Genomic DNA, 13,772 nt, shown 5'->3' with positions numbered 1-13,772 from the left:
GAGAGGAGGCAGGCGAGGGCATGGATGGGGGGGCAATGGCATCCGGTCACACACACACACACACCACTCCTACCTCCGATGTTGTGCAAGGAGATGACCACGGCTGCCGTCACTTTCCCTGGCTGACCGAAGGCTTTCAGGCCCAATTGCTCGTAGGCTCGGATCCCTGCGGGCAGCGAGAGGCGGGGCTGAGTCATCAAGAACCCTTAAGCCCACCTCCACCCTCCCACGAAGAGGCACCGACTCGCCGGCTCACTATCCCTCCACACAGTGCTCCCTCCTCGATGTTGCTGAGGGCAGACCTACTTCAACATTGCTCCCTCCCAGCCCCCAGTCTCTGTAAACCCCTCCCTCCTCCACCCTGCTCCCTCCCACCCCCCAGTCTCTGTAAACCCCTCCCTCCTTCACCCTGCTCCCTCCCAGCCCCCAGTCTCTGTAAACCCCTCCCTCCTTCACCCTGCTCCCTCCCACCCCTCCCGGTCTCCGGAAACCCCTCCCTCCTCCACCCTACTCACTCCCACCCCTCAGTCTCTGTAAACCCCTCCCTCCTTCACCCTGCTCCCTCCCACCTCCCCAGTCTCAGTAAACCCCTCCCTCCTTCACCCTGCACCCTCCCACCCCTCCCAGTCTCTGTAAACCCCTCCCTCCTCCACCCTGCTCCCTCCCATCCCCCAGTCTCTGTAAACCCCTCCCTCCTTCACTCTGCTCCCTCCCACCCCTCCCGGTCTCCGGAAACCCCTCCCTCCTCCACCCTACTCACTCCCACCCCTCAGTCTCTGTAAACCCTCCTTCCTTCACCCTGCTCCCTCCCACCCCCCAGTCTCAGTAAACCCTCCCTCCTCCACCCTGCTCCCTCCCACCACCCAGTCTCAGTAAACCCTCCCTCCTCCACTCTGCTCCCTCCCACCCCTCCCAGTCTCTGTAAACCCCTCCCTCCTTCACCCTGCTCCCTCCCACCCCCCAGTCTCAGTAAACCCTCCCTCCTCCACTCTGCTCCCTCCCACCCCTCCCAGTCTCTGTAAACCCCTCCCTCCTTCACCCTGCTCCCTCCCACCCCCCAGTCTCTGTAAACTCCTCCTTCCTTCACCCTGCTCCCTCCCAACCCCCAGTCTCTGTAAACCCCTCCCTCCTTCACCCTGCTCCCTCCCACCCCTCCCGGTCTCCGGAAACCCCTCCCTCCTCCACCCAACTCACTCCCACCCCTCAGTCTCTGTAAACCCCTCCCTCCTCCACTCTGCTCCCTCCCACCCCCCAGTCTCAGTAAACCCTCCCTCCTCCACTCTGCTCCCTCCCACCCCTCAGTCTCTGTAAACCCCTCCCTCCTCCACTCTGCTCCCTCCCACCCCCCAGTCTCAGTAAACCCTCCCTCCTCCACTCTGCTCCCTCCCACCCCTCCCAGTCTCTGTAAACCCCTCCCTCCTTCACCCTGCTCACTCCCACCCCTCAGTCTCTGTAAACCCCTCCCTCCCGGTACCATGACAGCCACCCTCCCCAACTCCATGAACCCGCACATTCCCTTACAGTGGAAATGGAGAAAAGGGGTCATGGAGACAGGGAGATGTGTAGGGGAGGGTGAGAGATGGGGAGGGTGAGGGATGGGGAGGGGTGTAGGGGAGGGTGAGGGATGGGGAGGGGTGTAGGGGAGGGTGAGAGATGGGGAGATGTGTAGGGGAGGGTGAGAGATGGGGAGGGGTGTAGGGGAGGGTGAGAGATGGGGAGGGGTGTAGGGGAGGGTGAGGGATGGGGAAGGGTGTAGGGGTGGGTGAGAGATGGGGAGATGTGTAGGGGAGGGTGAGAGATGGGGAGGGGTGTAGGGGAGGGTGAGAGATGGGGAGGGTGAGGGATGGGGAGGGGTGTAGGGGAGGGTGAGAGATGGGGAGATGTGTAGGGGAGGGTGAGAGATGGGGATGGGGAGGGGTGTAGGGGAGGGTGAGGGATGGGGAGGGTGAGAGATGGGGAGGGGTGTAGGGGAGGGTGAGAGATGGGGAGGGTGAGGGATGGGGAGGGGTGTAGGGGAGGGTGAGAGATGGGGAGGGGTGTAGGGGAGGGTGAGAGATGAGGAGGGTGTCGGGGAGGGAGGGGTTGACGGAGATGGGGAGGGTGTCGGGGAGGGAGGGGTTGACGGAGATCAGGAGGGTGTCGGGGAGGGAGGAGTTTACGGAGATGAGGAGGGTGTCGGGGAGGGGTTTACGGAGATGGGGACGGTGTCGGGGAGGGAGGGGTTTACGGAGACGGGGAGGGTGTCGGGGAGGGAGGGGTTGACGGAGACGGAGAGGGTGTCGGGGAGGGGTTTACGGAGACGGGAAGGGTGTCGGGGACGGAGGGGTTGACGGAGACGGGGAGGGTGTTGGGGAGGGAGGGGTTTACGGAGATCAGGAGGGTGTCGGGGACGGAGGGGTTGTCGGAGATGAGGAGGGTGTCGGGGAGGGAGGGGTTTACGGAGATGAGGAGGGAGTCGGGGACGGAGGGGTTGACGGAGACGGGGAGGGTGTCGGGGAGGGAGGGGTTGACGGAGATGAGGAGGGTGTCGGGGAGGGAGGGGTTTACGGAGACGGGGAGGGTGTCGGGGAGGGAGGGGTTTACGGAGACGGGGAGGGTGTCGGGGAGGGAGGGGTTTACGGAGATGGGGAGGGTGTCAGGGAGGGGTTTACGGAGATGGGGACGGAGGGGTTTACGGAGACGGGGAGGGTGTTGGGGAGGGAGGGTTTACTGAGACGGGGAGGGTGTCGGGGAGGGAGGGGTTTACGGAGACGGGGAGGGTGTCGGGGAGGGAGGGGTTTACGGAGACGGGGAGGGTGTCGGGGAGGGAGGGGTTTACGGAGATGGGGAGGGTGTCGGGGAGGGAGGGGTTTACGGAGATGGGGAGGGAGGGGTTGACGGAGATGGGGAGGGTGTCGGGAGGGAGGGGTTTACGGAGATGAGGAGGGTGTCGGGGAGGGAGGGGTTTACGGAGATGAGGAGGGTGTCAGGGAGGGAGGGTTTACGGAGACGGGGAGGGTGTCTGGGAGGGAGGGGTTTACGGAGATGGGGAGGGTGTCGGGGAGGGAGGGGTTGACGGAGACGGGGAGGGTGTCGGGGAGGGAGGGGTTTACGGAGACGGGGAGGGTGTCGGGGAGGGAGAGGTTTACGGAGACGGGGAGGGTGTCAGGGGAGGGAGAGGTTTACGGAGACGGGGAGGGTGTCGGGGAGGGAGGGGTTTACGGAGACGGGGAGGGTGTCAGGGAGGGAGGGGTTTACAGAGATGAGGAGGGTGTCAGGGAGGGAGGGGTTTACGGAGACGGGGAGGGTGTCAGGGAGGGAGGGGTTTACGGAGATGAGGAGGGTGTCGGGGAGGGAGGGGTTTACGGAGATGAGGAGGGTGTCAGGGAGGGAGGGGTTTACGGAGACGGGGAGGGAGAGGTTTACGGAGACGGGGAGGGTGTCAGGGGAGGGAGAGGTTTACGGAGACGGGGAGGGTGTCAGGGAGGGAGGGGTTTATGGAGACGGGGAGGGTGTCGGGGAGGGAGGGGTTTACGGAGATGGGGAGGGTGTCGGGGAGGGAGGGGTTTAGGGAGAAGGGGAGGGAGGGGTTGACGGAGATGGGGAGGGTGTCGGGGAGGGAGGGGTTTACGGAGATGAGGAGGGTGTCAGGGAGGGAGAGATTTACGGAGACGGGGAGGGTGTCGGGGAGGGAGGGGTTTACGGAGACGGGGAGGGTGTCGGGGAGGGAGGGGTTTACGGAGACGGGGAGGGTGTCGGGGAGGGAGGGGTTTACGGAGATGGGGAGGGTGTCGGGGAGGGAGGGGTTTACGGAGATGGGGAGGGAGGGGTTGACGGAGATGGGGAGGGTGTCGGGAGGGAGGGGTTTACGGAGATGAGGAGGGTGTCGGGGAGGGAGGGGTTTACGGAGATGAGGAGGGTGTCAGGGAGGGAGGGTTTACGGAGACGGGGAGGGTGTCTGGGAGGGAGGGGTTTACGGAGATGGGGAGGGTGTCGGGGAGGGAGGGGTTGACGGAGACGGGGAGGGTGTCGGGGAGGGAGGGGTTTACGGAGACGGGGAGGGTGTCGGGGAGGGAGAGGTTTACGGAGACGGGGAGGGTGTCAGGGGAGGGAGAGGTTTACGGAGACGGGCAGGGTGTCGGGGAGGGAGGGGTTTACGGAGACGGGGAGGGTGTCGGGGAGGGAGGGGTTTACGGAGATGAGGAGGGTGTCAGGGAGGGAGGGGTTTACGGAGACGGGGAGGGTGTCAGGGAGGGAGGGGTTTACGGAGATGAGGAGGGTGTCGGGGAGGGAGGGGTTTACGGAGACGGGGAGGGAGAGGTTTACGGAGATGGGGAGGGTGTCAGGGGAGGGAGAGGTTTACGGAGACGGGGAGGGTGTCAGGGAGGGAGGGGTTTATGGAGACGGGGAGGGTGTCGGGGAGGGAGGGGTTTACGGAGATGGGGAGGGTGTCGGGGAGGGAGGGGTTTAGGGAGAAGGGGAGGGAGGGGTTGACGGAGATGGGGAGGGTGTCGGGGAGGGAGGGGTTTACGGAGATGAGGAGGGTGTCGGGGAGGGAGGGGTTTACGTAGATGAGGAGGGTGTCAGGGAGGGAGAGATTTACGGAGACGGGGAGGGTGTCGGGGAGGGAGGGGTTTACGGAGACGGGGAGGGTGTCAGAGAAGGGAGAGGTTTACGGAGACGGGGAGGGTGTCGGAGGGAGGGGTTTACGGAGATGGGGAGGGTGTCGGGGAGGGGTTTACGGAGATGGGGACGGAGGGGTTTACGGAGACGGGGAGGGTGTTGGGGAGGGATGGTTTACTGAGACGGGGATGGTGTCGGGGAGGGAGGGGTTTACGGAGACGGGGAGGGTGTCGGGGAGGGAGGGGTTTACGGAGATGGGGAGGGAGGGGTTGACGGAGATGAGGAGGGTGTCGGGGAGGGAGGGGTTGACGGAGATGAGGAGGGTGTCGGGGAGGGAGGGGTTTACGGAGATGAGGAGGGTGTCGGGGAGGGAGGGGTTTACGGAGACGGGGAGGGTGTCGGGGAGGGAGGGGTTTACGGAGACGGGGAGGGTGTCGGGGAGGGAGGGGTTTACGGAGACGGGGAGGGTGTCGGGGAGGGAGGGGTTTACGGAGACGGGGAGGGTGTCGGGGAGGGAGGGGTTTACGGAGACGGGGTGGGTGTCGGGGAGGGAGGGGTTTACGGAGACGAGGAGGGTGTCGGGGAGGGAGGGGTTTACGGAGACGGGGAGGGTGTCGGGGAGGGAGAGGTTTACGGAGACGGGGAGGGTGTCGGGGAGGGAGGGGTTGACGGAGACGGGGAGGGTGTCGGGGAGGGAGGGGTTTACGGTGACGGGGAGGGTGTCGGGGAGGGAGGGGTTTACGGAGACGGGGAGGGTGTCGGGGAGGGAGGGGTTTACGGAGACGGGGAGGGTGTCGGGGAGGGAGGGGTTTACGGAGACGGGGAGGGTGTCGGGGAGGGAGGGGTTTACGGAGACGGGGAGGGTGTCGGGGAGGGAGGGGTTTACGGAGACGGGGAGGGTGTCGGGGAGGGAGGGGTTTACGGAGACGGGGAGGGTGTCGGGGAGGGGTTTACGGAGATGGGGACGGAGGGGTTTACGGAGACGGGGAGGGTGTAGGGGAGGGAAGGTTTACTGAGACGGGGAGGGTGTCGGGGAGGGAGGGGTTTACGGAGACGGGGAGGGTGTCGGGGAGGGAGGGGTTTACGGAGATGGGGAGGGATGGGTTGACGGAGATGGGGAGGGTGTCGGGGAGGAAGGGGTTTACGGAGACGAGGAGGGTGTCGGGGAGGGAGGGGTTTAAGGAGACGGGGAGGGTGTCGGGGAGGGAGGGGTTTACGGAGACGGGGAGGGTGTCGGGGAGGGAAAGGTTTACGGAGACGGGGAGGGTGTCGGGGAGGGAGGGGTTTACGGAGACGGGGAGGGTGTCGGGGAGGGAGGGGTTTACGGAGACGGGGAGGGTGTCGGGGAGGGAGGGGTTTACGGAGACGGGGAGGGTGTCGGGGAGGAAGGGGTTTACGGAGACGGGGAGGGTGTCGGGGAGGGAGGGGTTTACGGAGACGGGGAGGGTGTCGGGGAGGGAAAGGTTTACGGAGACGGGGAGGGTGTCGGGGAGGGAGGGGTTTACGGAGACGGGGAGGGTGTCGGGGAGGGAGGGGTTTACGGAGACTGGGAGGGTGTCGGGGAGGGAGGGGTTTACGGAGACGGGGAGGGTGTCGGGGAGGGAGGGGTTGACGGAGACGGGGAGGGTGTCGGGGAGGGAGGGGTTTACGGAGACGGGGAGGGTGTCGGGGAGGGAGGGGTTTACGGAGACGGGGAGGGTGTCAGGGGAGGGAGGGGTTTACAGAGACGGGGAGGGTGTCGGGGAGGGAGGGGTTTACGGAGACGGGGAGGGTGTCGGGGAGGGAGGGGTTTACGGAGACGGGGAGGGTGTCAGGGTGGGAGAGGTTTACGGGGACGGGGAGGGTGTCAGGGAGGGAGGGGTTTACGGAGACGGGGAGGGTGTCAGGGAGGGAGGGGTTTACGGAGACGGGGAGGGTGTCAGGGAGGGAGGGGTTTACGGAGACGGGGAGGGTGTCGGGGAGGGAGAGGTTTACGGGGACGGGGAGGGTGTCAGGGAGAGAGGGGTTTACGGAGACGGGGAGGGTGTCAGGGAGGGAGGGGTTTACGGAGACGGGGAGGGTGTCGGGGAGGGAGGGGTTGACGGAGACGGGGGGGTGTCAGCGAGGGAGGGGTTTACGGAGACGGGGAGGGAGGGGTTTACGGAGACGGGGAGGGTGTCGGGGAGGGAGGGGTTGACGGAGACGGTGAGGGTGTCGGGGCGGGAGGGGTTGACGGAGACGGGGAGGGTGTCGGGGAGGGAGGGGTTGACGGAGACGGGGAGGGTGTCGGGGAGGGAGGGGTTGACGGAGACGGGGAGGGTGTCGGGGAGGGAGGGGTTTACGGAGACGGGGAGGGTGTCGGGGAGGGAGGGGTTTACGGAGACGGGGAGGGTGTCGGGGAGGGAGAGGTTTACGGAGACGGGGAGGGAGAGGTTTACGGAGACGGGGAGGGTGTCGGGGAGGGAGGGGTTTACGGAGACGGGGAGGGTGTCCGGGAGGGAGGGGGTTTACGGAGACGGGGAGGGTGTCGGGGAGGGAGGGGTTTACGGAGACGGGGATGGTGTCGGGGAGGGAGGGGTTTACGGAGACGGGGAGGGTGTCGGGGAGGGAGGGGTTTACGGAGACGGGGAGGGTGTCAGGGAGGGAGGGGTTTACGGAGACGGGGAGGGTGTCAGGGAGGGAGGGGTTTACGGAGACGGGGAGGGTGTCAGGGAGCGAGGGCTCTCAGATACGGGGAGGGTGTCAGGGAGGGAGGGGTTTACGGAGACGGGGAGGGTGTCGGGGAGGGAGGGGTTTACGGAGACGGGGAGGGTGTCGGGGAGGGAGGGGTTGACGGAGACGGGGGGGTGTCAGGGAGGGAGGGGTTTACGGAGACGGGGAGGGAGGGGTTTACGGAGACAGGGAGGGTGTCGGGGCGGGAGGGGTTGACGGAGACGGGGAGGGTGTCGGGGAGGGAGGGGTTGACGGAGACGGGGAGGGTGTCGGGGAGGGAGGGGTTGACGGAGACGGGGAGGGTGTCGGGGAGGGAGGGGTTGACAGAGACGGGGAGGGTGTCGGGGAGGGAGGGGTTTACGGAGACGGGGAGGGTGTCGGGGAGGGAGGGGTTTACGGAGACGGGGAGGGTGTCGGGGAGGGAGAGGTTTACGGAGACGGGGAGGGAGAGGTTTACGGAGACGGGGAGGGTGTCGGGGAGGGAGGGGTTTACGGAGACGGGGAGGGTGTCCGGGAGGGAGGGGGTTTACGGAGACGGGGAGGGTGTCAGGGAGGGAGGGGTTTACGGAGACGGGGAGGGTGTCGGGGAGTGAGGGGTTTACGGAGACGGGGAGGGTGTCGGGGAGGGAGGGGTTTACGGAGACGGGGAGGGTGTCGGGGAGGGAGGGGTTTACGGAGATGGGGAGGGATGGGTTGACGGAGATGGGGAGGGTGTCGGGGAGGAAGGGGTTTACGGAGACGAGGAGGGTGTCGGGGAGGGAGGGGTTTACGGAGACGGGGAGGGTGTCGGGGAGGGAGGGGTTTACGGAGACGGGGAGGGTGTCGGGGAGGGAGTGGTTTACGGAGACGGGGAGGGTGTCGGGGAGGGAGGGGTTTACGGAGATGGGGAGGGATGGGTTGACGGAGATGGGGAGGGTGTCGGGGAGGGAGGGGTTTACGGAGACGGGGAGGGTGTCGGGGAGGGAGGGGTTTACGGAGACGGGGAGGGTGTCGGGGAGGGAGTGGTTTACGGAGACGGGGAGGGTGTCGGGGAGGGAGGGGTTTACGGAGATGGGGAGGGATGGGTTGACGGAGATGGGGAGGGTGTCGGGGAGGAAGGGGTTTACGGAGACGAGGAGGGTGTCGGGGAGGGAGGGGTTTATGGAGACGGGGAGGGTGTCGGGGAGGGAGGGGTTTACGGAGACAGGGAGGGAAAGGTTTACGGAGACGGGGAGGGTGTCGGGGAGGGAGGGGTTTACGGAGACGGGGAGGGTGTCGGGGATGGAGGGGTTTACGGAGACGGGGAGGGTGTCGGGGAGGGAGGGGTTTACGGAGACGGGGAGGGTGTCAGGGAGCGAGGGGTTTACGGAGACGGGGAGGGAGGGGTTTACGGAGACGGGGAGGGTGTCAGGGGAGGGAGGGGTTTACAGAGACGGGGAGGGTGTCGGGGAGGGAGGGGTTTACGGAGACGGGGAGGGTGTCGGGGAGGGAGGGGTTTACGGAGACGGGGAGGGTGTCGGGGAGGGAGGGGTTTACGGAGACGGGGAGGGTGTCAGGGAGGGAGAGGTTTACGGGGACGGGGAGGGTGTCTGGGAGGGAGGGGTTTACGGAGACGGGGAGGGTGTCGGGGAGGGAGAGGTTTACGGGGACGGGGAGGGTGTCAGGGAGGGAGGGGTTTACGGAGACGGGGAGGGTGTCAGGGAGGGAGGGGTTTACGGAGACGGGGAGGGTGTCGGGGAGGGAGAGGTTTACGGGGACGGGGTGGGTGTCAGGGAGGGAGGGGTTTACGGAGACAGGGAGGGTGTCAGGGAGGGAGGGGTTTACGGAGACGGGGAGGGTGTCAGGGAGGGAGGGGTTTACGGAGACGGGGAGGGTGTCAGGGAGCGAGGGCTCTCAGATACGGGGAGGGTGTCAGGGAGGGAGGGGTTTACGGAGACGGGGAGGGTGTCAGGGAGGGAGGGGTTTACGGAGACGGGGAGGGTGTCGGGGAGGGAGGGGTTGACGGAGACGGGGGGGTGTCAGGGAGGGAGGGGTTTACGGAGACGGGGAGGGAGGGGTTTACGGAGACGGGGAGGCTGTCGGGGAGGGAGGGGTTGACGGAGACAGGGAGGGTGTCGGGGCGGGAGGGGTTGACGGAGAAGGGGAGGGTGTCGGGGAGGGAGGGTTTACGGAGACGGGGAGGGTGTCGGGGAGGGAGGGGTTTACGGAGACGGGGAGGGTGTTGGGGAGGGAGGGGTTTACGGAGACGGGGAGGGTGTCGGGAAGGGAGGGGTTTACGGAGACGGGGAGGGTGTCAGGGAGGGAGGGGCTTACGGAGACGGGGAGGGTGTCAGGGAGGGAGGAGTTTACGGAGACGGGGAGGGTGTCCGGGAGGGAGGGGGTTTACGGAGACGGGGAGGGTGTCGGGGAGGGAGGGGTTTACGGAGACGGGGAGGGTGTCGGGGAGGGAGGGGTTTACGGAGACGGGGAGGGTGTCGGGGAGGGAGGGGTTTACGGAGACGGGGAGGTTGTCGGGGAGGGAGAGGTTTACGGAGACGGGGAGGGTGTCGGGGAGGGAGGGGTTTACGGAGACGGGGAGGGTGTCGGGGAGGGAGGGGTTTACGGAGACGGGGAGGGTGTCGGGGAGGAAGAGGTTTACGGAGACGGGGAGGGTGTCAGGGGAGGGAGGGGTATACGGAGACGGGGAGGGTGTCGGGGAGGGAGGGGTTTACGGAGACGGGGAGGGTGTCGGGGAGGGAGGGGTTTACGGAGACGGGGAGGGTGTCAGGGAGCGAGGGGTTTACGGAGACGGGGAGGGAGGGGTTGACGGAGACGGGGAGGGTGTCGGGGAGGGAGGGGTTTACGGAGACGGGGAGGGTGTTGGGGAGGGAGGGGTTTACGGAGACGGGGAGGGTGTCAGGGGAGGGAGGGGTTTACAGAGACGGGGAGGGTGTCGGGGAGGGAGGGGTTTACGGAGACGGGGAGGGTGTCGGGGAGGGAGGGGTTTACGGAGACGGGGAGGGTGTCGGGGAGGGAGGGGTTTACGGAGACGGGGAGGGTGTCAGGGAGGGAGAGGTTTACGGGGACGGGGAGGGTGTCTGGGAGGGAGGGGTTTACGGAGACGGGGAGGGTGTCGGGGAGGGAGAGGTTTACGGGGACGGGGAGGGTGTCAGGGAGGGAGGGGTTTACGGAGACGGGGAGGGTGTCAGGGAGGGAGGGGTTTACGGAGACGGGGAGGGTGTCGGGGAGGGAGAGGTTTACGGGGACGGGGTGGGTGTCAGGGAGGGAGGGGTTTACGGAGACGGGGAGGGTGTCAGGGAGGGAGGGGTTTACGGAGACGGGGAGGGTGTCAGGGAGGGAGGGGTTTACGGAGACGGGGAGGGTGTCAGGGAGCGAGGGCTCTCAGATACGGGGAGGGTGTCAGGGAGGGAGGGGTTTACGGAGACGGGGAGGGTGTCAGGGAGGGAGGGGTTTACGGAGACGGGGAGGGTGTCGGGGAGGGAGGGGTTGACGGAGACGGGGGGGTGTCAGGGAGGGAGGGGTTTACGGAGACGGGGAGGGAGGGGTTTACGGAGACGGGGAGGCTGTCGGGGAGGGAGGGGTTGACGGAGACAGGGAGGGTGTCGGGGCGGGAGGGGTTGACGGAGAAGGGGAGGGTGTCGGGGAGGGAGGGTTTACGGAGACGGGGAGGGTGTCGGGGAGGGAGGGGTTGACGGAGACGGGGAGGGTGTCGGGGACGGAGGGGTTTACGGAGACAGGGAGGGTGTCGGGGAGGGAGGGGTTTACGGAGACGGGGAGGGTGTCGGGGAGGGAGGGGTTTACGGAGACGGGGAGGGTGTCGGGAAGGGAGGGGTTTACGGAGACGGGGAGGGTGTCAGGGAGGGAGGGGCTTACGGAGACGGGGAGGGTGTCAGGGAGGGAGGGGTTTACGGAGACGGGGAGGGTGTCCGGGAGGGAGGGGGTTTACGGAGACGGGGAGGGTGTCGGGGAGGGAGGGGTTTACGGAGACGGGGAGGGTGTCGGGGAGGGAGGGGTTTACGGAGACGGGGAGGGTGTCGGGGAGGGAGGGGTTTACGGAGACGGGGAGGTTGTCGGGGAGGGAGAGGTTTACGGAGACGGGGAGGGTGTCGGGGAGGGAGGGGTTTACGGAGACGGGGAGGGTGTCGGGGAGGGAGGGGTTTACGGAGACGGGGAGGGTGTCGGGGAGGAAGAGGTTTACGGAGACGGGGAGGGTGTCAGGGGAGGGAGGGGTTTACGGAGACGGGGAGGGTGTCGGGGAGGGAGGGGTTTACGGAGACGGGGAGGGTGTCGGGGAGGGAGGGGTTTACGGAGACGGGGAGGGTGTCGGGGCGGGAGGGGTTGACGGAGACGGGGAGGGTGTCGGGGAGGGAGGGTTTACGGAGACGGAGAGGGTGTCGGGGAGGGAGGGGTTTACGGAGACGGGGAGGGTGTCGGGGAGGGAGGGGTTGACGGAGACGGGGAGGGTGTCGGGGAGGGAGGGGTTGACGGAGACGGGGAGGGTGTCGGGGAGGGAGGGGTTTACGGAGACGGGGAGGGTGTCGGGGAGGGAGGGGTTTACGGAGACGGGGAGGGTGTCGGGGAGGGAGGGGTTTACGGAGACGGGGAGGGTGTCGGGGAGGGAGGGGTTTACGGAGACGGGGAGGGTGTCGGGGAGGGAGGGGTTTACGGAGACGGGGAGGGTGTCGGGGAGGGAGGGGTTTACGGAGACGGGGAGGGTGTCGGGGAGGGAGGGGTTTACGGAGATGGGGAGGGTGTCGGGGAGGGACGGGTTTACGGAGACGGGGAGGGTGTCGGGGAGGGAGGCGTTTACGGAGACGGGGAGGGTGTCGGGGAGGGAGGGGTTTACGGGGACGGGGAGGGTGTCGGGGAGGGAGGGGTTTACGGAGACGGGGAGGGTGTCAGGGAGCGAGGGCTCTCAGATACAGGGATGATACTCACCAACAAAGCCGGCAGATTTGAGCAGCAGGTGAATGGAGTAGGCCGACAGCAGGGCGATGCAGATCAGGAGGGTCCTGGAGTGGGGTGAGGGTAGGCGGAGACAAAACCAATGTTCGATCACTGCACCCAACAGGAACCCCATCCCCCGCCCAACACGAGTCCTCTCCCAGCCCCGCATCCCTGGGGTCTCACCCAGTCTTCCCCACACCTCCTTCTATCCCGTCCCCAAGGGCCTGCCCAGAGAAATCACTGCAGCGTTGGGACCACCCACCTGTCTGAGGGAGATCCAGCCACTCTTACGATGTGGGGCAGTACATGGGAGATGATTGACAGCATTGGCACTGCATGTGCTCGATGGGCTGAATTGTCTCCTCCTCCACTGTATTGGAATGAATTGTGGAGGGGGAGGGGACATGTGTGATGTATTCAGTGTTTAAGCCAATCACTGTGAATGATGGAAAATAGAGCCCTTTAATGTCGTCTGTGATGTGCTAATACAATGATGCCATTGGTGATGTTTTCAGTGATGTCCCTGCTTGGTGATGTCATTGGTAATACAGTGAAGTAGTCAGTGACTGCAGCTGTCATTGGCCAAAGATGTCACAGGCTAGTGTCTTAATCAGTGATGTCATGGCCCATTAATGACATTCTGGTGACATCATCAGTGATGTCATTAGGAAGCAAGAATTTCAGCTGCAATGTCACTGGCCGATCATATTGGTCTGGTGACATCATAGAGTATGTAACAAGTCCGGTGATTTCACTGGTGATGTCACGGATCAGTAATGTCACCTGTGATGTCATGGGCTGGAAACATCTCTGTGGTTGTAGCGAGTCCTATTTGAGCACGTTGACCCAGTGCTCGCCCCTCGCCCGGGATGGTGGACGTAGACTTACATAAAGAGCACAATGCCAGTGTTGGACATGGCATAGGCCAGGCCCAGGACCCCTCACCCAGGATGGTGGACATGGCATAGGCCAGGCCCTGGACCCCTCGCCCGGGATGGTGGACGTAGACTTACATAAAGAGCACAATGCCAGTGTTGGACATGGCATAGGCCAGGCCCAGGACCCCTCGCCCGGGATGGTGGACGTAGACTTACATAAAGAGCACAATGCCAGTGTTGGACATGGCATAGGCCAGGCCCAGGACCCCTCACCCAGGATGGTGGACATGGCATAGGCCAGGCCCTGGACCCCTCGCCCGGGATGGTGGACGTAGACTTACATAAAGAGCACAATGCCAGTGTTGGACATGGCATAGGCCAGGCCCAGGACCCCTTGCCCGGGATGGTGGACGTAGACTTACATAAAGAGCACAATGCCAGTGATGGACATGGCATAGGCCAGGCCCAGGACCCTGCTGCCCGGGATGCTGGACATGGCATAGGCCAGGCCCAGGACCCTGCTGCCCGGGATGGTGGACATGGCATAGGCCAGGCCCAGGACCCTGCTGCCCGGGATGGTGGACATGGCATAGGCCAGGCCCAGGACCCCTCACCCAGGATGCTGGACATGGCATAGGCCAGGCCCAGGACCCTGCTGCCCGGGATGCTGGACAT

General features: G+C 65.5%; 1 protein-coding gene across 3 annotated transcripts in view; it reads right to left on the bottom strand.

Annotated features, from left to right (window-relative positions):
• Positions 1-13,772, bottom strand: part of LOC132380580 (sodium-coupled neutral amino acid transporter 3-like) — a 79,700-nt gene that overhangs the window by 44,552 nt on the left and 21,376 nt on the right. For all 3 annotated transcript variants that reach the window (XM_059949498.1, XM_059949497.1, XM_059949499.1), the window contains 2 exons: positions 12,211-12,284; positions 74-166 (listed from right to left, as the gene is read on the bottom strand). In XM_059949498.1, coding sequence (XP_059805481.1) covers positions 74-166; positions 12,211-12,284 — 167 coding nt within the window. The remainder of the gene's footprint in view (positions 1-73; positions 167-12,210; positions 12,285-13,772) is intronic.

Source organism: Hypanus sabinus, chromosome 24, assembly GCF_030144855.1.
Source record: "Hypanus sabinus isolate sHypSab1 chromosome 24, sHypSab1.hap1, whole genome shotgun sequence".
Classification (NCBI taxonomy): Eukaryota; Metazoa; Chordata; class Chondrichthyes; order Myliobatiformes; family Dasyatidae; genus Hypanus; species Hypanus sabinus.
This window is presented reverse-complemented; position numbering and strand designations above follow the sequence as displayed.